The following is a 22985-nucleotide window of genomic DNA, read 5'->3' on the forward strand; positions in this document are numbered from 1 at the left end:
GAAGTACTACAACATAAATATAAACCAGCTCAATAATGTGGTCTCACAAACCTGCATAGAGAGAAACACAGCATATTGCAATAGGAATGTCTGAATAACAATGAGAATTAAGAGACTGGTTGCAAAAATGGATTTTAAAAATACAGCAGGTTGACTATGTCCCCCAACTACAGAAATCAACTTGAATGGAACAACTGCACAATTTTGTGTGTAGTCTAATGTTTAATGTCATTCAAGGGCTGTTTGAACAATTTTTTGTCATTAATTTCATGTCTCATTAAAATCACAGTATCCTCCTGTACATTTCTTTTTTTAAAAAAACTAGTGAATCCACTAGATTTAATTCACTATGATAATTGTACACTATTTCAGTGGAACCTGACACATTTGCAGATAGCGGTAAAGTAAGAGGCTTGTGGACAGTTTGAACTTGCAACTTTCCACAAATGAAAGGTAGAAAAGCGTTTCAATTATTTCACTTTGCACATTAGCAATTTTGCTCAGTGGGAACTGGAGACTTAGCCTGGGCACTATAACAGAAACTGACAGCAATCATTGACAAGGGAGTCACAAGGTTAAAAGGGCAGACAGGAAAATTAAAGGCCATGACCAGATCAGCCATGATCTGAGGAAGTTGCAGAGCAGGTTTGTGGGACCAAACGGCCTACTCCTGCTTAGTCACATGTCCATGTGTATGCTCACGCATAAGCAGTGATCGTTCAGGGCTTGGCAGCTTTTGCAAAGTATTGGATTGACTCTGAAAGAACGTGAGCAACACTTTCAAACACCCAAAACAAAAATAGAGAGAATCTAACATACTTCTACAACTGTTTTCTCAATCAGTGGCAAGATTTTTATGCCAGTATATACCTAAGGAATTTGGCAGAGCTAACACCCATTGAGGGATGAACAATTGAAGTGAATATCCAGCAGCTGGTACAGTGTGAAAGGAGCTTCCTATGGCGGTCAAAGCCTGAAAATGCAGATTCTCGTAATCCATTTGCACAGCCAACCCAGTGATCAGATATTAATCATGCTGTGCAGGAATGTAATCTTAAGAATTACAAGAGTTAAACACATAAAATTAAGTTACTTACATTTATACAAAATGAAATGAGCAATTTGATTACAGGGAACAAGAGCCAGTTATCCTTCAATTCTGCTACATTCAGGCTGATGATCATTTGCACAACTTATCAATCATGGCTTGAACCAACAGTTCCAATTCTGAGTGACCATATATTCTCAATGATATTTAAGAGGTTGGATTTCACATCAACTAGGACAGTGCAGTCTTATGACCACAAATCAGCCCTGATCTAGTTCTTGAAGTTTCAGTAGCTTCATACAACCTGAACTTGCGTTACTTGCTGGTGGTGTCCTGTCAATACTTTTCACTAAAAATCTTTGATAGTCCTATTTTAAGCCCTAGAGGTCCTAAATAGGCCACAGATCTGTTAGCATCTACAACTGGATGAAAAGCAATAAGTACTGCAGATACTGGTGATCTGAAATAAAAACAGAAGGCACTAGAGAAAAATCAGCAGGTTAGGCAGCAACCACAGAGACAGAAAAACAGAATTAATGTCTTGTCTGACAAGATTCTTCAGCCCTTCTGTCATAACTTACTTGGGATTGTACGCTGAAAATCAAGCCGCATTGTTTTGTGTTGCCACATGTGAACATTTGTCAAACTATGAAAATGCCAAAGTTACCCAAATATCTGATTCAGGTTAAAAAAGGAAAAAAAAAGTATCAGGTTTTGTCATTAAATAAGAAAACACCAACTTTCATAACCAAGGAGTAGGAAGAGAAAAATGAATTGCTTCTTTATTACAATTCAAAGAGGTTTTATCCCTTTTAAATTCTCACAAAGTAGATGAGTCCTCAATATTATGGCTGGAGGAAAAACAAACAAACAAGTTCTGTACCAGCAAGGCAGTTCACAGTTTCCTAAGCTGTTCCCAGAATCCTTTTGATCATTATCATGGAACACTCATCTGCACAGCTGTGATCAGCCTTTAGTTCATTGGCTGGGTCTTTGCCTTTGTTTAGGATTTGGGATCATTTCTTAGTGTTTTTGAATGCAGCTTTCCTGCACTGTTGACAGAATTGGAGAGAGACAGAGAGAGAGAGACAGAGACAGAGAGAGAGACACACACAGAGAGAGAGAGAGAGAGACGGAGACAGAGAGAGACAAGCATTCCATCCAGACCCTATCCCTGCATTTTCCACGGCTAACCCACCTAGCCTGCACATCCCTGGACAACAAGAGCAATTTTTCATGGCTGATCCACCTAACCTACACATCTTTGAAATTTGGAAGCACCCAGAGAAAACCCACACAGACATGGGGAGAATGTCCAAACAGCACAGTTGCCCAAAGCTGGAATTGAACCAGTGTCCATGGTGCTGAGAGGCAGCAATGCTAACCACTGAGTCACCATGCCACGCCAGTGTGAGTCCATACTGACTCCCCAAAGGGCATCTCAGCCCAGATGGTGCCATCAGCTTCAGGAGGTTTCTCCTCCTTTGTTTGCATTTCCCTTGGTTAAGCTGCAGCTAGTCCAATTAGAAGATTGCATCAATGCTACACATTATTGAACCCATAGCAGACAGAATTCAGACAAGTGAACATCACATCCCCAAAAGGTAACATTGAAGCTTACTGCACACAAGACACTCGTACCTTGGCAAAACAATCCCCTGCACATGCAGCTCCTCAAAACATTTAAGCAAAACTGCGGATCCCGGAACTCAGACAAAAACAGAATTTGCTGGTGAAGTTCAGATCTGGCAGCAAGTGTGGAGAGAAAACACAGACTTAATGTTTTGGGATATCAAGGTAACCAAAAGGTATGAAATACATGCAAGATCTTTCTTGCAGCAAAGTGAAAAATCACCAAGTTAGTCCAACACATAGGATAAAATAAAATCAATTGTCAGAACCCCGTATGTCTTACACCTTAAACTTGACATCAATATTGAAGGGGGTATAAAACCTAGAGCATGGAAAAAGGTCATTTGTCTGATCATGCCTGTGTAAGCTTGAGATAAAAGAATTACTTGAATCATCTGGTTTTTCCTTTAGAAGCTACAAGGTGAAAAGGCTGCCTGTACAAATGGGCAGGAACGAATGGGATGCACATGTGTGAGTGCCACCTTATCTGTCTGAATTATATAATGTCTTAACGCAATTTAATAGAAATTGCGCATACTGAAAATGCAGCAAATTTATGAAGTTAACCGGAAAATGGACCATTACAATCCATGAGAGTTTACCCTCCAAAATTTTATGTTTTACACTAGTTGCTGGTGTAATGGAAAGGCTCAGTGGATGTGTCTGGAATAAAAAGGCAAGAAACATGTGCAAGTTCTGATGAAAGGTCATTGGTCGAGGCACTATGTTTCAGTCGATACTCATACCACTGAACTGCAGAATTTCCAGGGTTTTGCTTTTCTATCTGAAGTCTTTATGGTCTGTGGAGTGCAAGAGTGCAACTGCATCTTTGCGCACCTGTCCATGTGAGATGATGGAAGAACAGCATAACCATTGGCCTTTGTGGCTTCAGGCAGCATTAAAGTCAGCTTCATGTCAATCAGATCACTGCAGCGTGTGGACAGTAAAAAGGGAAACATGAAAAAGTACAATATGCACGGCATACACCCTTGACATTTATTTTCCCTTTTAAAACAAGGATTACTATTAAGAAGTTGGTGCATTCGCTGACAGGCACAGTCTTTTCCCAAGTGGGAAAGGGAGACAGCGAGGTTCTCTCTCTCAATCCTTACGAAGAGCCAATTAAACTGGTTCAAGCTGCAGCACAAATAGGAAAAATTGAAAGAGACTGAATAAAAAAAAACCCCTGAATAAATAAAAAAGAAAATCAAAAGCTTGTTTGATTTTTGAAGCTAATTGTTAAAAACACTGAGCTGGGAAACAAAAGATTATACAAATGGTATACATTTTAAAACAATAAAAGACAGTACATCAGACACAGATTCTGTTGTCAAATGAAGTCCTTTTCACCATCAATTGGAAGGCAATCTTCAATAGAGAGTCTAAAATTTAATTGACAGTTTCAAAGCTGAGAGGACTTTAATCTCTTTCTGATGTTAGTCTCTGGGAGGGATGCGAGAGATTAAAGAGACTCATTATTCTTCATTGCACTGGATCGAGAGAGCTCACTCCCACACATCGATGGCTTCAAAGCTCCATACCTCTTCCAAAGTATTAAATTAACCCACAAAAATATAGTCTCCTGGTCTCATTTAGGAACTTCTCTGAAGAGCATTCTTAAATCAGAACTCCTTAAACCTACAGAACAAAAAAGAGGGGAAGAGGAGTTAGAGATTTATGCGGTTTAGTGCTAAATACAGACTTAAATCTACAGCCCTCTTAGTCTTCAGTTTTACCTTCCATTCTTTGCTTCCACCGCACCTGCTTTTTAAATTCTTCCAGTAAAAGGTGATGCCCTTTTGAGGAGCAGTGCCATCAGGTCTCTAACATCTTATTTTGACAAACCTTAATAGTTCAGCTGCTCGAGAGCTGGTCATGGGCAGCAGTTAGCACTGATACCTCATAGCGCCAGGGACCTTGGTTTGGATTCCAGCCTTGGGCAACATGAAGTTTGCATGTTCTCTACTTGTCTGTGCGGGTTTCCTCTGGGTGCTCTGGTTTCCTCCCTCAATCCAAAAGATACTGAGGTTAGGGGGTTTGGCCACAGTAAACTGCCCATCGTGTCCAGGCTAGGTGGATTAACCATGGGATATGCAGGGTTACGGGGATCTGGGTGGGATGCTCCAAGGGTCAGTGCCTCTCATACAGTCCCTACGGTGCAGAAAGGGGCAGCAGCTGATTCGGCCCTTGCACAGAACCCATTTCCAGTACAAATCGCTGCCCACATCTTACTGAAAGCGCAGAGTGCTGCCTCTCCATTACCTCCCCTAGCTAAGAAAAAGCAGCACAAAATGGAATTTAAACTGATTGCCAATGAGGTCATGCATTGCTAAGCCAAGGACAATACAAAGCATTTATTCAAATTTTTCTAAAGCAGCACTGCTGCAAAAATCCGTAAGTGCTTCAGAGTCCAGGGGAGTTGATGCCATCCAAATCTCCTGCTTTACTTTGTACAGTTCGGTGCTAAATCTACCTTGTATGTCAAGGGCTCCCATCAAGAGATATCCTACCCTAAGACCCCAGTTACACCGGCAATTGTAAAATCAATTCAAGGTTCTTTATACAGCAAGCAAAAATCCACTTTGAAAAGCACTCGAGAACTGGAGCATACAAATGAAAAGTTGAAATAGTCCTTTTAGGTTGCATAAGTATCTTATTCACTTGTTTAAAAGATTAAAAGGAATTTTCCAACTGTGCTGATGATGAAAAGGAATTGAAAGAGAGAAAAGAAACCCATTTGCTCTGGTGGGATAGTCCAGAACACAGTGGAGTAACCTTGAAGTTAGAACTAGGCCATTTAGGGCTGATGTCAGGAGGCACCACTGCACACACAGGGCAGGCGAACATTTGAAACCAAAAAAGGGAAAAAAAAAGACAGATTGGGGCTTTACTGGATTTCTCAAGTCGAGAGCAAGGTCAGTCAAAAGGGACACGCAGCCAAGAAACAAAAACAAAACAAAAAGGAAGAGGCAAATGGAGTCAAGATTGCTCACAATGATTTAACTGAAAGGATGCAGACTAGAGAGAGGTCTGACTCCCAAAAGCCAAGTTTATTAAACCAATAGAATGAAACACTCCCTTGCACAGAGGGAGCTAGAGAGTCTGTATTCTCATGTTAAGCTAAGGAAACAATTCACACTGACCAAAAAAAAAGACATTACATGACCAGTTTGACAGTAATAGTTTAAGTATTACCCTTAAATACATAAACAGAAAAAAGGACAAAATTTGAATGAAGCAGCATAGACATATCAGGATACCAGAGTTCAAAAATTTCAGAAGGAGCACAGTCACACTATCAAATGGGATCTCCTTTACAAAATCCCAAACACTGGCAGCATTATTGGGAGCCATAAAATAGAGAACGCGATACGAATATGCCTAGTTATCGTTCTCTGCTTTTCAGAAGAGCCAACAGTGTTGGATTCCTGAGAACACTGGCGAGTTTCCAGGAAAAAAAAATCAGTTTCCCCAGACACTGCTGAGAGCAGCCACACTAGTACAGCTTGTTGCCTTAAAGAAAGGAACCACAGAAATGTAGCCCAGACTCTTAAAAATGAATGACGATTGGGTGGGCTAGGAGAGGAATTTAGCACGTGAGTGAAGTGTCTCATTTTATCATATGATAAAAAGGAAATGTAAATTTGTCTGTCTACAGAAACACTGAGCCAGTGCGACAGACTGCTGTCAAAGAACTCCAGAATCAACACAACACAGGCTGATTCTCAGGCCGAAACTGCACACAGAGGGCTTCATTCTTACCTTCTCAGCCGCATGGGGTATCCACACCAACCTCGAACTTCCTTGTACACCAGTCTGCTCAACAGCTGAACAAGAGCCAGAGAAAAACAATTAATATGAAATAATGTAAAAACATTCTGCCCATGAGCTCCCAATCCCAGTGAAATCCAATACAGAGCTATCTGAGAGAGAGATGCGGGTTTGGAGCGTGCCCAGAGAACCCAGGTTAACACCAACCGCTCGAGCGCCCAAACCATTTCCATTCAATAGGAGATCAGAGTGACCCCAGGGGCTAAACCAATAGGATTACTGTCTCCTGTAAATAACATCAACTATCAGTTTTACTTCAAGCTAGCCCACATTAAAAAAAAAGGAGATGGTGGTTCATGGGGAAGAAAATATTCAGAATAATCCCATGTAGCAATAATTAACCATTTAAAGCCATCTGCACAGTAGAACATTGTCAGATAAGAATGATCAGAACGTTGGGAGTAGAGCAAAAGGAAGACTCTTCTGCTTCCCTTTATAACACTTAAAATCATCCCCATTTCTCCTAATGGTAGACAAGAAGAAAATTGGTTCTTGTTAAATCCAAAATCTAAGAGGGGCAAGAAACTGGGCAGGTTTCATTCTTGTCTTTATATCCTCCAGTTAGGCTACAGCTCCAATCTATTCCCAGGCATCATCAGGGCATTCTCTCTCCTTGCCTCCATTTCCCCCCCCGTCCCCAGCATCATTCTAGGAGGACAGCCTTCCAACAGTCGTCTCAGCACTCCATTAGGCACTAGTCTGGCCTTTTAAGTAGCAGTTCTCCAGAGTGGGGCAACGCTGAGAGTTCCTGTGTTGTGGAAAAGCCCACAACAAACTGGCTATCCAATACACTGATAGAATTGTGTCTCGAGAAAAGGGATCATCAACCTTAGCACAAATCACTTAGCAAAGTATGACGTTTTCCATCTTCTGTGAACTCTCGTTAATACAGAACTTGAGCATTGCTGAAAAGAGACAAACCTGTGATTGATCTTGCCCTGATCAGGAAACTCAAGAATTCCAATTCAAATAGAAACATTTATACTCAAAAAGAAAACATCGAATGGTTGGCAAGTAGACTAACTGGTAGGACACAGATCGTGGAAAATGCTCCCACTAATGCATGGCATGACACATACTGTTCTTTTGTGCAGTTTAAAACTTTTTTTTTCTTTGAATGTGGTATTCTTGCAAATTATCCTGACTGAAATATGAAATAATAAAGCTATGACAAAGAATCTCTTTTCAGCAATATTTTACAGCTTCAAAAATCTCCAAATGGGATATGTTGAACCAAAAACAATTGCAACTTGAATTGTAAAAAGCAGAAAATTTTAATTTATAAATTGGTTAGTCTCACTCACTATGTAGCAGGCCCTGTACAAGTGAATCAGTGTCTGGATTTGGGAATGCAATGAGGCATAACAAAAGCAGCCAGGGAATCCTGGCTTCCTGATCTACTAATGGATTATTATTCTATAAATGAAAACATTTAAAAACAATAACATTAACCTAAGGAGTATTTATAAAATCTGTAACTGGTGTAACTACAGGTAACTATATGGGTAAAGACAGATGAAGAAAAGAGAGGAGAAACAAAGAAAAAAAAAGGGTGAAAAAGAAAGAGGGAGGGAGAGCTTGAGAATGCATCTCAGAATCCTGACAGGATGCAAAGAGGCCAATCAGCCCATCAAGTCTGCACTGACCCTCCAAAGAGCATACTAATCAGATCCAGCACCCCCTACCCTATCCCTGTAACACTGCATTTCCCATGGCTAATCCACCTAGCCTGTGCATCCCTAGTCACTACAGACGACTTAGTATGGCCAATCCACCTAACCTGCACAACCTTGGACTGTGGGAGGAAACCCACACAGACACAGGGAGAATGTTTGAGTGGAGTTTGCACAGTTGCCAGAGGCTGGTACTGAACCCAGGTCCCTGGCACTGTGAGATAGCAGTGCTAACCACTGAAACATCATGCCACTCCGAAAATGAGAGCGGGGCAGGCACTGAGACAGAGAGAGAGAGAGAGGCAGACAGACAGACAGACAGAGAGAGAGAGAGAGAGGGGCAGACAGAGAGACGAGAGAAAGAGATCACTTGGACAAAGGGGATGTGAAGAGAAAAAAGGAGGGCTACAATTAAAAAGGAGAGCAGAAAGAGGCTATAGAACACACAGTGTCATACCAGACAGGCCAAGATGTCAGATGTAATCAACATGTAAAAGACACTGTTCCAGTCTCTGAGGAGTCCAGCCAGCAGTGGGCCCAATGCAGCACCTGGAAAATAAACATAGCAGGAAGATCAAACCATTCTGCACTCACACCTGCCCCTTCCGTGTGGGGACGTCTGAAATGTTCAGCAGTAAGAATAAGGTCAATTCTTTCTTGAAGGCAACAACTGAGAATCAGAGAAATGTAGTGCTTAGCAGAGAAAAACCCTCAAAATCCTTAGGACCAGGAACATTCCAACATAAGTGCTACTTCTCATTTCATTCAGTGTTCCAACTTTCACAAAACTCAAACTCCATTGTATTTGTTCACAGAATAGTGACAAACAGCATAGCAGAATGAAGTATATTAGTAGAGACTTTAGTGCTGAGGACAAAAATTAAAGCTCTCTTTATAGCGTCTCAAACTCAAAAAGGCCAAAAGGGCATTATCTCCACATTGCAAGATGTAGTAGTTTTGGCATTTAAAATACAGGAAAAAAAATGTATTTCAAAAGAGCCACAAGGAGAACAGAGGGCCAGGCTCGAAGCAACTTGATCAAGAGCTTGGTCAACCACACGGGAACCATTTAACTTTGCAACCAAAAGGTAAACACCTGAAATATCAACAGAAGTCGCAGGAAAAGCTCAGCAGGTTTGGCAGCATCTGTGAAGAGAAATCAGAGTTAACGTTTCAGAACTGAGGAAGGGTCATCAGACCCAAAATGTTAACTCGGTTTCTCTCCTCACAGGCACTGTCAGACCTGCTGAGCTTTTCCTGCAACTTCCATTTTTGTATGATTTATATCATCCGCAGTACTTTTACTATTTCAGGTAAAAACTGACTCTGTTTAGATAATTGTTAGAACATGGAGCAGGAGTGTTTTGAGTGGTATTTTCCCAAATGACCACTTCTGGAAACACTGTGGTATTTGCCACCTTTATCAGTGTGTAGTACTGCACAAGAATTGTTAGAGGCAGGTCACTGCCACCAGTCCTCCTTTGTCTTGGGCCCAGCTGGTGATGAGTGGTCGAGGATACACCACTGTATAGCATCTACAGAAGTGAATTGTTCTTCGATATCAAGAAGATTTATTGCATGATAGCAATAAGTACAAAGACAATTGGTCTGGTATTTCTAGACCTAGAGAGCTGGTACAGAAACATATGCTCCATCTCAAAACTGGAGTAGAGCTCCTCACCTGTACCCACACATGCAGAATGGGGTAGGGTCATTAACAGGAACACCGAGCCATGACCTTGTACAATGACAGCAGAGCACACCTGACAACACCAAACCTGCTGTCATGTTCACTTTCCACAATACACATGCTTTACAGCTAACCTTTGATGCTGAGCATTAGTAACCATAAAGAGCCAAATCAAATATCCAAATAAAAATCTCAAAACAGACTTTAACAGTCAAACCAGAGAGACATTTCATTCCCATTCCTGGTGGCTTTGATAACTAGGTCTCAATAATCTGCATTTTACTTACAGCCAACTCCCTCCCCACTGGCTGCAGGCCATTCTTACACGAGTCCTTCTGTCTAGCTTCAAGACCCATTACCACAGATTCTCAGGACAATTAGACTTAATCACATTCTCATGATGGACAAAAAAGGTGAGTGCCCAGAATATTCCTTCCTTAAAGAAATTACCCACCACGTAGTTAGCATTGTACCGTGTCCCACTAGACTTAGAAATACTGTAATCTTCAAACTTACTCCTCTGTGAACATTTTAACTTTGGTTCACTTCTAGTAACATTTGCTTACAGTGCAGCTTTGTGGCTATCAAGATGCCAGCCAATGTAAACACCTCTACCCAAACTGCTGAGGTCTCAATTACAAGAGTAAGACACTCTGAAGCCACAAGCACACAGTCATGGGAGGTCTGCTAGTACAGTTCAGATTGACTTAAACAAAAAACACACTAATAGAAGAGCACACTCCTCAAATATAAAAAAGCATAAAACCTGCAAATTAATGATTAGTTAATTTGATAAACAAAATATATCTTGATTCTCACCTGATTAATCTAACACAAATCAGATGTAGTCCATTAATATCATTCACTAATTAGTTGAGTGACTCACCAATTGAACCTGTTCCATCGATGATTGCTGTGACAGTTGATAAAGCCTTAGCATTCCCTTTAAGACACTGGTGAGTTCCCTGGTGATTAAAAAAAATCACAAAGTTAAGCATCTTTCAATCACTATTTTATCTGTTATGCACAATTATTGCCCATTTAACTTTTTTTTCAAAAAGTATGTTTGGAAAGCTGGAAAAATTAACCAAGGGAATTTAATAAACGATTTTAAGAGTTAAATCATCATACTCTTCCCCACCCTTTCAAAGTGTGTACAGTGGCTCCTCACCAGATCAGCTGCTACTGCTGTTGTGATTAAAGCATACGGTCCATTCACTAGTGCACCACAGAATATTAACATTCCTATTAGAAAGGGCAAAACAGAAATTTAAATTACATCTTTCAGAGAGTGACCTCAAACCACTTACAGCCAATAAAAGTGACTACACTTTTTTACTTAACACAAGCAATGCCACAGCCAATTTATGTGCAGCAAGCTCTCACACAGGAATGAGAAGCAGGTTTTAAATGATATTGAGGGTGGGATAAATACTAGCCAGGATAATGGGGAGGAGAACACCAGTACTTTCAGAAATCATGTGATGAGTTTTTCTTTTATGTTACACTAAATCAGGGCCTCACTGTAAACACATTTCCTGAAATTACACCACATCCTGGATGCTGCGCACCCTCTCAATACTGCATTTGCAGACTGTGGATTATGTCTTGAAGACGGGTTTCAACCTGCACCTTTCCAAATGGAGAGGTTGAGGTGCTATCCAATGAGCTACAATCAACCTTGAATCACTAATCCCCCCAATTTATCCCTACTTTATAGCCAAAGCATTTCAACTATGGTTTTTATGAAAAAAAAGTGTTTAGAACATGATGTTGCTGACTAGGTCAGCATTTTCTGCCCATCCCCAATTCCCCTTGGGCCTAGTGACTTCTAGGTTATCTCAGAGGGCAGGTAGGAGTATTATAATAATGGGCATTATGGAGTTAGAGTTAAATATGAACCAGGTCATGCAAGTACAGGAGATATCCTTCCCTTAAAAAATGGGTATTAGTCAACCAGATAGCACTTGCCCCCAGCAATCTATGATAGTTATCAAGACTTGTACGATTTCCCATTGGCTAGCCAATCCTCCCTCCGTGCTAATGTTACCCCTACACAGTTTTAAAAAATATATTCTACAATGATCTTGGCTATCTAATCAAATGGTTTCTGGAAAGCTAAAACACAGTACATCCAACGAATGAAACTGTGCGGAAAATCCTTACATTAGAAGCAAAGACTTCATATAACCCAACAGTATGGCCAGCACACGAGAAGTGACTTACCTATAATTGTTGCTAATCCATTCTTCCCAATGTAGTTGTAGACAAACAACTGAAAAGCAAGGAAGAGACAAGCATAAAACAGCAGCTACAAATTAAGAGTCCCCCTGATCTGAGGATTTGTCTTTTAAGACAAGTCACAGGAACAGAAGACGCTGCTCTGGAAGCATGGGCTAATAATTCCTTGTTTGGCTCTCATGGAGCGTGGACAGTCCAAGCTCATTCATTAACATGAAGAACTGGTGGCCACAGTAAACTAAGCTGCTGGTTGGGTTCCACAGACTGTTAGAATATTTCTGGCATGCAGGAGCAGACTTTTGGATAAAGGAATCTTCAGTCCAACTTTGCAGAGATTTCAGAATTAAGCAATCTCTCCCCTTCTCCAAATTCCAGCAAATCTCTCTAGTCAGACTCTCTCCTACATTGAATAATTGTCACCCCTTCCCCCAATTTTGATAACTGAAGAATTTTAAATAAAATGCCATAAGTACAGTTAAGATAATTACAAATATCTTTGAGTTTTAGAAGTTTTGTGCCATTGATCCAAACCCTTACCAGCAACATCCACATCCCACAAAACAAGATAAAGAAAAGTAGCTACAACGTGGATCATATACATTGCCTGCAAGGAATGAGATATTCAGGTTCAGAAGGTCAGTCATCCCTCAGCCTGTTTAATTCCTTGTGGCTACACCATGGCAGTCACACAAAGTGTAATAAATGTAATTATTTTGACAATGCCAATGCCCACTCTAAGTCCATGCCATCCTTACCATAGGAGCAGCAATGATCAGCATAACACAGCAAGTGGTAGCCCTCCCGCCTGTGTAATCGGAGATAATTCCGGCCAGAATCCCACCTTCACAGATGAAAAGGAAACAATGAGCAATTTGCACAGCAATGCCAGGAGAGTTACCATATTGTAACCCACCACATCTTACCCAGTGTTGACCAAAACTACCATCCAATTGCCTGGGCAGCACAACAAATGATGCCAAAGCCAACACGAGCCACAATAAAGTGCATTTCCCCATTTCAAAGTAATTAGTAAAGAAAGTGTAATTTTTCTTTTTGATATAGTGACATGGGATGGGAGCGGGGAAGGATTGATGGAGCTTAGATTGCATTGTTGCAGAAGAATTCAATAACAAGACAAAAGAAGCACCAGGTAGATACATTTTTTCCAGGTACAAAACTTCAGCAAGGACTGGTTCAATTTTTAAAACGACAGGGAGGAAAACTGAGCACCTGGAGGAAGCCCACGCAGACACTGGGAGGACATACAGACTCCACACAGACAGTTACTGGAGGTGGAATCAAACCCAGGTCCCTGGCAGTGAGAGGCAGCAATGCTAACCACTGAGCCACCATGTTACCCCTTGGGTGATCTGGGTCAATAGCCTTCTTATTGATTTCACATGTACATCTTGCATGGGTGCTTTAACAGTACACTGCTGCAAGTTTATTGAGGGTGCAGAGAGGAGGAGCCTATCATGCCGAACTGTGCTGCTCATTGATTTAAGTTGGCTGACACTAAATTACAAAAGCTGTGTTTCTGCTCCACCTAGTGGTGGCATTGGTAATACACGTCGCTGTAAAAACAAAAATTCAGGGGGAAAAACAGTCAGATTTCCTGTTGGGATCGGTTTTGCCTACAAGATCACATGGGATCATATTTCATCTAGGGGTTTAGCACCATTCTTCATAGCTTTAAACCAGATATTATAGCGTTGTCTGAGGATAAGTTAATTCACAAAGTTTCTCCATTTCGCAGCGAGGTTCATTCTACTGAGCTTCTTTTCTTAAAGTGACACTTTTGTTTTCAGCTCTGTCACATTGTTAATAATGACGCTCCTTTCATTTGCCATTATAGCATCCTTGGCCTATCATCTCTCGGTCATACTTTCTACAAATGACTAACTATAGTTAAGCTTAACTGAACAGTGTGAAAAGACTGGGAAGGATAGGTAGCATGGTCCATTTGCTTAAAAAGCACTTAAAGCAAATGTGGATACTGACTCTCAGGCATTTTCAAACAGCCAGCATCGAATAGTCAGCTATGAATTCAAACTCTACTGGAAGGACCCCAACACCAGGCTGATCGGGAAAGGCTGTACAACTCAATAAGCCAGTTCCTTCTAAATTCTTGTTATAAATTTGCACTGTAAATGCATCCTACTGATATTTTGTTTGGAGATTCAGGGTTCACAGGTAACTAAGTTGTAATCCAACTCTAGGCCAAAGTAATGTTGACAACCTCCAATACTCTGACTAGTGAGCTTGCTGTTTTTAGTATTTGTTCTCAATTCCAACTAGATACAGTTCTCACTGACTCCATAAGACCTTTAAAACCAACTCAAGTGAACTTACCACATGGAATAAGGAGGGGGTAGCATCGATTTGACCACAGTGTGTGGCATTTCAAAAAAATAGAACCTGATTGATGGCAGGTGAGAGCCAGTAATTTCAGGAGCACCACATCAGGAATATTACATTTGGCTTCAATTCCCTAACTAGGCCACTGGCAGTTAGCATCTACAATAACAAAGTGGAACAAGAGTGCCAACAAATGTGGAAACTCAACTTTAGTACAAGTTACAATCTGAAAAAAAGTTAGCGAGGAAACCATAATATGTTAATACAAAAACCACAAAAACCAAACATACAGGTATATTTGCAACAAATACTTGTTTGCAGAGGGAAGAAAAGGCAGAAGTTTATGTCAATAGGTAATTTTAGTCCAAAGTCTGTACCAACTCATTGTATTAAATGCTGTTACATTCCTCATATCCACATACATTGAATCAACATACCTAAAATGCCACCAACATCAAAAAGCGTTGAAACGTCACCAGCAGCTTTGGGATTCATATGGACTGAAAGACAAAAAATAAATTAGATAAACCTCTGTTAGAATTAACACAAGTTAACATCTGCTGGAAGTTTTAACTGTGGTTCAGCAGCTGGAAGATCTCTCCAGCTCCAGAGATTGGAACACATAGGTAAGCTGTCATTACACTCCAGTACTGAGGGGACACGAGATTATCAGGGGTGTCACTTTTCAGCGAGATTGTATTGTGGAGTTAGGAATTTGGATTTCTAAAAAAAACATATTGTAAAGCCAAATGTGATTTTAGGACATCAAGATTGGTATTGGTTTTTCAATGTCACATGCTTCAGTTTTGCTGTATATTGTATCCATCTCAGACTAATGCAGAGATACTAATTTTTTTAAAAAACGCTGTGCACGCTGTTTGCTTATTACACTAAAATATTTCCAAAACCACATTTACACTCGTGCTTGTTTCAGCTCATCAACTGATCTTAAGAAACTTGAAGCATGGTGCTGACTCAGCTAACCAATTGCTCAGCTTAGAACAGTTCCAGACTAAACAGTCATCACTGAACAATTAAAATAGTTGAATACTATATTCAGCATTCCATTAAATTTCTCAGTGTGGGAAACCTTTTGCACAGGGATTAATGGAAAAACTCTCCTTCCATAACTTGTGTGGTACGTTCCTACCCAGTAATCCAGATCATAAAGCACCATGCATCTGTGCTGTGGATACACAGTATGCTAGAATTCAGTAGAAAGAACTGTGCACATGGTTTTTTGTTTAAAAAAAAAGTGTTACTCACCAACAGATGAAATGTAAAGTGGCAACCAAAACAGGAACGTATAGCTGACCAGCTTGGCAAAGAGTAAACACAGTGAGAACTCAACCACACCCTGCAGAGAAGACGATTTTGTTACACAAGTACAAAAGACTACATGAGGAAGCTTTAGGTCCCCTTCACACAGATTTCAATGGGTGGCAGCAACATATCATTATATCTAACACCATAAAGTAGTAAACTGCACTTCCAGACAGTTTCATTTTGTTACCTTCCCAGTGTTCATGGAAGGATAAAAACCACAAAAAGTTAAGACTGGCAAACAAGCAGCTTGGAAAAATGAAAAGACTGAAAAATATACGGACATTTTATTTCAATATTATTTAATTCAAATTCATTCATGAGGTGAGGACATCGGTTGGCTTAATGCCCATCTCTGATTACCCAGCAGGCAGTTTAAGAGTCAACCACATTACTGTGGATCTGGAGTCACACATAGGCCAGACCAATTAAAGGCAGCAGTTTCTGTCCCAAAAGGACATTAGCGAACCAGATGTTTTTTTTCTGACAATCGATAATAGATTCATGACTCTTAATTCCAGAGCTTGCTTTCTTAAAAATATATTGAATTCAAATTCCAGTATCTGCCACGGCAGGATTCAAAGGAGAAAGTGAGGACTGCAGATGCTGGACATCAGAGTCGAGATTGTGGTGCTGGAAAAGGACAGCAGGTCAGGGGCATCCAAGGAGCAGGAGAATAGACATTTCGGGCATATGCCTTTGGGGGATAATGTGGGGCGGGGGGCAGGGATGAGGAAGCTGGTGAAATCCACATTTATCACATGTGGTTGCAGAGTCCCAAGGCAGAATATGAGGCGTTCCTCCTCCAGGCATCGGGTGGTAATGGTTTGGCAGTGGGGACCCAGGACCTGCCTGTCCTTGATGGAGTGAGAGGGGAGTTGAAGTGTTCAGCCACGGGACGGTGGGGTTGGTTGGTGCGGGCATCCCAGAGATATTCTCCGAAACAATCCGCAAGGCGGCATCCTGTCTCCCCGATGTAGAGGAGACCACATTGTTTGCAACAGATCCGTTAGATGACATTGGTAGAGGTACAGGTGAATTTTGATGGATGTGGAAGGGTCCCTTGGGGCTTTGTACGGAGGTGAGGGGAGTGGCATGGGTGCAGGTTTTGCACTTCCTGCAGTGGCAGGGAAAGGTGCCAGGAGTCAGGTGTGGGCCAGCAGGGGGAGTGGGGGTGGACCTGATGAGGGGGTCGTGGAGGGGATGGACTTTTCAGAATGCTGATAGGAGTGGGGAGGGACATATATCTCTGGTGGTGGGGTCTGTTTGGAGGTGGCGGAGGATGATGTGTAGTATGTGGAGGTTGGTTGGATGAAAGGTGAGGACCAGAACATTCCCTGGGTCTCTTGATTAACTGTCAAGCGATCATATCATTAGGAGACTGCAGATGCTGGAAAGTCGGAGTCGATAAAATGTGGTGCTGGAAAAAAGCACAGCAGGTCAAGCAGTATCAGAACAGCAAGAGAGTCGACGTTACAGGCTTAACCCTTCATGACGGCTGGATAAATAGTCCTGCCCGAAACGTCAACTCACCTGCTCATCTGATGCTACTTGACCTGCTGTATTTTTCTCAGCAGCACATGTTATCGATAAAACCGCTAGGCCGTTATCTACCCCTCTAAAAGAGGTTATTTAAAGTTAAAGCATTGCGGACAAATGTTCAAATCTTAGTGGTTGATGGAATTTAAATTCAAATAAAATGGAAATGGAAAGCTGGTGTCAGGAATGGCAGTTATGAAGCCATTGATGACTGTAAAAGCCCATCTGGTTATTAATGTCCTTCAGGGAAGGCAATCTGCCATTCTTACCTGGCCGAACCTACATGTGGCACAGAGTCTGGAGTTACACACTGGCTTTTGCCTGCTCTTGAAAGAGAAATAATATGGACAACACATCCTTGGCTTGCCAGCAAGGTCCACATCCATAAACAAAAATGTTTGAGCACTAAGTTTCCACTTTTATCATTTTGCTTAATTAATGTGTTGGATAATTGTTTTTTTAAAACAAAGCTTTGCTCAAGAGATGATTAAAAACAGTGCACCAACTTTTCAACTCTACACTGGCTTTTGAAAAGCATGGGCATTACAAACTTCTGTCAGAATTTAAATTACACATTGCCCAGGGTCCTGTACTCACGGGAATTTTGAGTGCTCCAAAGAAGCTAATTGCAGAAGGCTGCTCAGCGTGGGCACCAGGACAGACGATGCTGCCATTCTCAGTGACATCACTCGGGCTGGTGAAAATCTCTTCCGTGCTCCCATGGCGTAACAATGGCTCCTGCTCCTTTTGGTCCTGTGACATGAGCAAAGTTACCTCCTCAATAATTGAAACCCAGATCCAAGATGCAAAAACAACAAAAAAAAATCTCTCAGCCTTTTAAACACTCGGAACCTCAAGCAAAGCCCTGGCTGCCAGAATATGCGGGTGGGGGAGGGGGTCAAGAGTGGGGATAAAGATCTTTCCTCACACTCTGTAAAACTCCTGAATGTGAAAATAGAAGGAAGGAAGTATTGATAGATTATTGTGACAATTGTATCTGGTGGCACCTCACATACAAAGCTAAAAAACATTTAGAAGGAGGAAGATGGAAGGTAAATAGAACATTTTCACTTTTTAGACTGATCTACCAATTTGAATTTTCCCCTTTGCTCATCCTCAAACATAGGATGACAAAGACCCAATGTACAACACTACTACATGTCTGATCTGGAGACAGGATTGGAAGATCAGCAAGGACTGAGTTTGGAGCAGTGTCGGTGTCTATTGCAGTAACATTACTGAATTTCAAATGGTTAAAAAAAAAGTGATCGAGTTTCTTACATGGTGTTTGGGAGGGGTGCAACCAATATCTTCAGGGTCTGCGGAAAAGATAACAAACAGTAATTTTTGCACATGTTAATTCAGGAATATTACACAGCAATTATTAGAAGCGGTTCAATATCAGAATTTACCAATCTATAGAAGCTCTCTTTTCAAACAAAGATCTCAGATCCCCAGGCAAGGCATCACAAGTCATTCTCAGCTCCTGTGAACAAGCAATCGCCAGGAGGTCTGCAATGGGCCAGGAGGCCCTAGCACCCATTTTCTTTGGAGATTTCTCAGGTACAGGTCGAGTTTGGAAAGGGACACTTGCTTCCACCTTCCCAACAACAACCCTAGAGAAGTCCACCTGCATGTCATGTATCCATGAACCATCCGTTACAAAGGCATAGAAATATGGAAAATAGGAGTAGGCCACTGGACCCCTTGAGCCCACTCCATCATTCAGTATGATCATGGCTGATCAAGCTCAATACCCTAAATCCTGCCCTCCCCCATATCTCTTAAACATCTCATGGCTAATTTGCTTCCTTATCAAAAACACTATGTTAGTGAATTTCATAGGCTCACTAGTCTCGAGATAATGAAATTTCCCCTCATCTTTGTTCTTAAAAAGGTTTATCCCTCATCTTTAAGGTTCAGGACTCCCCCTTCATCAGGGACATCCTTCCTGCACCTAAACTGGTCTCGTCCTGTTAGAAGCCTATAAAATTCTAGGAGAACCTCCTCATCCTTCTGCACCCTAGTAAATACAATCCTAATTGACTCACTCAATCTCCATTCATGCAGTAGCCATGCCATCCCAGGAATCAATTTGGTAAACACTCATTGCACTCCTATAGCAACATCTATCCTCAGCTAGGAACACCATATTCCAGGTGTGGCTTCACCAATGCCCTGCATAACTTCAGCAAGACATCCTTGTTCATGTACTTGAAACCTATTGCTACAAAGGCCGACATGTATTGGCCTTCTCTACTGCTTGCTACACCTGCACACTTTCAGCGAATGGTACACAAGGACACCCAGGCCTCTTGAATATTCCCCTCTCCCAATTTACAAGTTATTATTCCAAATAATAATCTGCCTTAGTTTTTCTCCCAAAGTGGATAATCTCTCCTTGTTCCAGCCTGTCCAAGAATCGCACTGCAACATCTCTGCATCCTCCTCAGAGAAGGTCACTATAGTTATTGCTCATTTTCAAGTTTACAAAGCAATAATTTGATATTCTCCATCTGCACCTACCCACTTGCTGTGGGCCACATAATCTTATATTGGAGGTGGAGAGGCAGAGGTAAGGTACAAGCGCAATTGAACAGCAATTCACTTGCACTCAAAATGACAAGGAAATGACTCAAAAATATTTATTTAATTATTCCCATTTGCTGCTATTCTAGCATACCACAAGAAGCAGACAAGCATACCATCTGTGACAAAAAGCAAGCACATTATCACCAAGCCAAATCACTTACATTCCACCAGAAAGAGAAAGCAGACAATCCCCATTGCTGCAATGATGGCACCAGGAACAATGAATGATAAGCCCCAGGCAGAAGACACAAAGATCCCAGCAATTAAGGAGCCCAAGATATTTCCGACCGATGTGTGAGAGTTCCAGATTCCCATGATGAAGCCTCTCCTGTCAAATTAAGTGAGGATAGGGTTAGAAAACAGAGCGGCATTTAGCTCCAATCAAAACAGCCGGGAGAATGAATTTATTGAAAGAGCTGACAATCTGGGTGCCATCTCAACATATCAAAACATGGACCTCCCCAGAGCTATACATTAATAAAGTTACACATTTCTCAAATATCCAGGTATTGAAAAGACTGTTTAGGAAAGGTTTTGGGAAGCACTTACAAAAGGGTGGTAGAGGTTTGGAACTCTCTTCCAAAAATGGCAATCGTGCTGTTGACTTTAACTTTGGAGATGGATACATTTTTGTTAAGCAAAGCTATTTAAAGGGACATTGGCAAAGACAGGTATATGGGGCTGGGTCACAGTTCAGCTGTGATCTCATCGAACAGTGGAACAGACTCAAGGGGCTGAATGGCCTACTCCTATGTTCCACATGCCTATGATTCAAGGTCTCCAGAAAACTCTCCCTATGTCATCAGTTCACTGAAAGCAAACTGCTGGAGGCCACAACATCCTCAAAGTCAGGCTTTCACTGCCACCAGGAATCACACAGGATGGGCTCGACTAGAAATCAAGAAACCACAGATTTCTGGTCAAAAGAAATGGGGTTACGGCATGTAACTTGTAGCTCTCTCTGTCTATATATATCTTAGACATGCTCTAACTGAAAGGCAGTGTGAAATATTTAGGTTCATTTGAGCCACAGTTACCTACATTCTAGTGGTTATACTCAAGGGAGAATATCAGAATTGAGGAAATCACCTAGTTAGTCTACAGGGGGGTGGAAGGAAATATTAAATAACGAGTTGGAGAAAAACAAATGCAGACAATAGTGATGGAATCCACTGCTTGTGGAAGCATTGGGTGGGGAACCTGCAGTGAGGAGGGGTCAGGCTGGAGAAAGTGAAGACTTGATTCAAGAACTGTATAGGAAATACAAGCATTGGTGTAGCCGTTTATGACCAATCAGAATGGGCCCCAGCAGGTACAGGGATGTCACAGAGGGTTCTGATGAAGACATTACTGATGAATGCACAGCATTCAGGTGAAGATCATGATTTGGTGTTCAGGTGAAGGGGAGTGGGAATTTTCCCAGAAAGAGGATGAGTTTTGAAGGACAATAGGCTTGAAATCAATGCCATTTGTGTCAAGTGCACCACCAGTAATACCATGAGATCTCCCTTTGCTGCATCTGGTATTTTGTAGTAACTACAATTTTTGGGTTAATGTGGATTTTGATTTGATAGTTAATGTATGGAGTCAAATCTTCCCCATGGTTTTGGATTGGGTCAATTTAGTCTCCAAAAAGAATTAACTTAATAACAAACTCTTCAGACAAAAAGAACAAATTTGACTCTCTTCACAAAGTCAAAGTCAATCTATTAACAAGGAATAAGAGTTGATCTTGCTCTACTATTCAATAAGTTATGTCAGATCCGATTTAACCTCATTTCTACGTTGCTGTGTATTCCTGATAATCCAAATCTATCTTGACCTTAAAAATTTTTTTTTCGACTGAGCCTGTCCAGCTCTCAGTCATTAAGTAGCACCTTCTCCTGAGGGAGATTATCTCAGGGAGGGTGACCTCTTGGAGGATCCTAACCCTATCCCACCTTCACTAATGAACCTCGTGTGCATGCTGGCTTTCAAAGATCATTGACTGAAGGAAACATTTTCAGACCCCCTTTTCCTCTATATGGGACTTTGAAGCCACCCCTAGTCAGAGAGAGCGAGAGCGAGAGCACGCGCGAGAAAGGGAGCGCGTGAGAAAGAGAGCTCGTGAGAAAGAGATCTCTCCCAGGCTGTTTAACTAAATACATCATACTGTGCATGAAGTCACCAAGGTACTTGACTTGGGAGAGTTGGGGTGAATGAATCAAGACAGAAATGAATTACATCAAGACATATGAAGTTTTTTTTTGTTGAGTTACAACAAAGTAATTGTTCCTTTTTTGGTTAAAGCTAAGATACAGTAAAGGACTCTCCTCGTTCAATGTTGCAGCACAGGACACTCATTCAGTTTGTCTGATCAGTCTTGGCTTTTACAGGAACCATTAATTACTCTCACTTCCTTACTCATTCTCCATAGCCCGAAAAGATTTTTGGGAAGGAAGAAATTAAATGTCAGAATGATTGAATTTGACTCGCACTACCCTCGCAGATTCCAATTTGTCACGCAAGACAAAATTCACAATATCCTTAATGCTTTTGCAAATTCTATTAAATCTGTGTCCAATGATTAATGACCTACCCACCCTCTCCCACACCATCAATAGTAAGTCATTTATTATTGAAATCCTTCGTGACCTTGCACATCTCCCCCTAACCTTCTTGTTCAGTGACTATCCCAGTTTCACTAATACCTCCATTGAATTTAATTCCTCAAGTCCTTCCCTTTCCCTGCTTAATCCAGATTCAATTGTACAAATCCTCTGGAATGGTCTCGTTCCTCGAACCGGACAAGAAAGGTCAGGTTTTTCCCTTCAGAAATATTATGGTAGAGCATTCAGCCCAGCTGACCCATGCTAGTATTCTCCCGACGTCCCCAACAGTACCCTTCCACCGACACTCTCATTTGTTTGGCCGAACTGGTCCTCACCCTTAACAATTTCTCCTTCAAATCCTCCCACTTCCCCCAGACCAAAGGGGTAGCCATGGGCACACGTATGGGCCCCAGCTATGCCTGTCTCTTTGTTGGCTACGTAGAACAGTCCATCTTCCGTAATTACAC

The 22985-nt window shown here is 41.4% G+C and overlaps 1 protein-coding gene across 1 annotated transcript in view; it reads right to left on the bottom strand.

Annotated features, from left to right (window-relative positions):
• Positions 1–3655: 3655 nt before the first annotated feature.
• The window catches only part of slc37a2 (solute carrier family 37 member 2), a 71296-nt gene continuing 51966 nt past the window's right edge, over positions 3656–22985 (bottom strand). Inside the window, exons 7-18 of the mRNA XM_043676863.1 lie at positions 20089–20255; positions 18617–18654; positions 17933–18088; positions 15740–15830; positions 14911–14973; positions 12871–12956; positions 12101–12149; positions 11046–11119; positions 10761–10839; positions 8642–8733; positions 6443–6507; positions 3656–4318 (exon numbers count right to left, since the gene is read on the bottom strand). Coding sequence (XP_043532798.1) covers positions 4303–4318; positions 6443–6507; positions 8642–8733; positions 10761–10839; positions 11046–11119; positions 12101–12149; positions 12871–12956; positions 14911–14973; positions 15740–15830; positions 17933–18088; positions 18617–18654; positions 20089–20255 — 976 coding nt within the window. The 3' untranslated portion in view covers positions 3656–4302. The remainder of the gene's footprint in view (positions 4319–6442; positions 6508–8641; positions 8734–10760; positions 10840–11045; positions 11120–12100; positions 12150–12870; positions 12957–14910; positions 14974–15739; positions 15831–17932; positions 18089–18616; positions 18655–20088; positions 20256–22985) is intronic.

The sequence above is a fragment of the Chiloscyllium plagiosum genome, chromosome 35 (genome assembly GCF_004010195.1).
Source record: "Chiloscyllium plagiosum isolate BGI_BamShark_2017 chromosome 35, ASM401019v2, whole genome shotgun sequence".
Taxonomy (NCBI): domain Eukaryota; kingdom Metazoa; phylum Chordata; class Chondrichthyes; order Orectolobiformes; family Hemiscylliidae; genus Chiloscyllium; species Chiloscyllium plagiosum.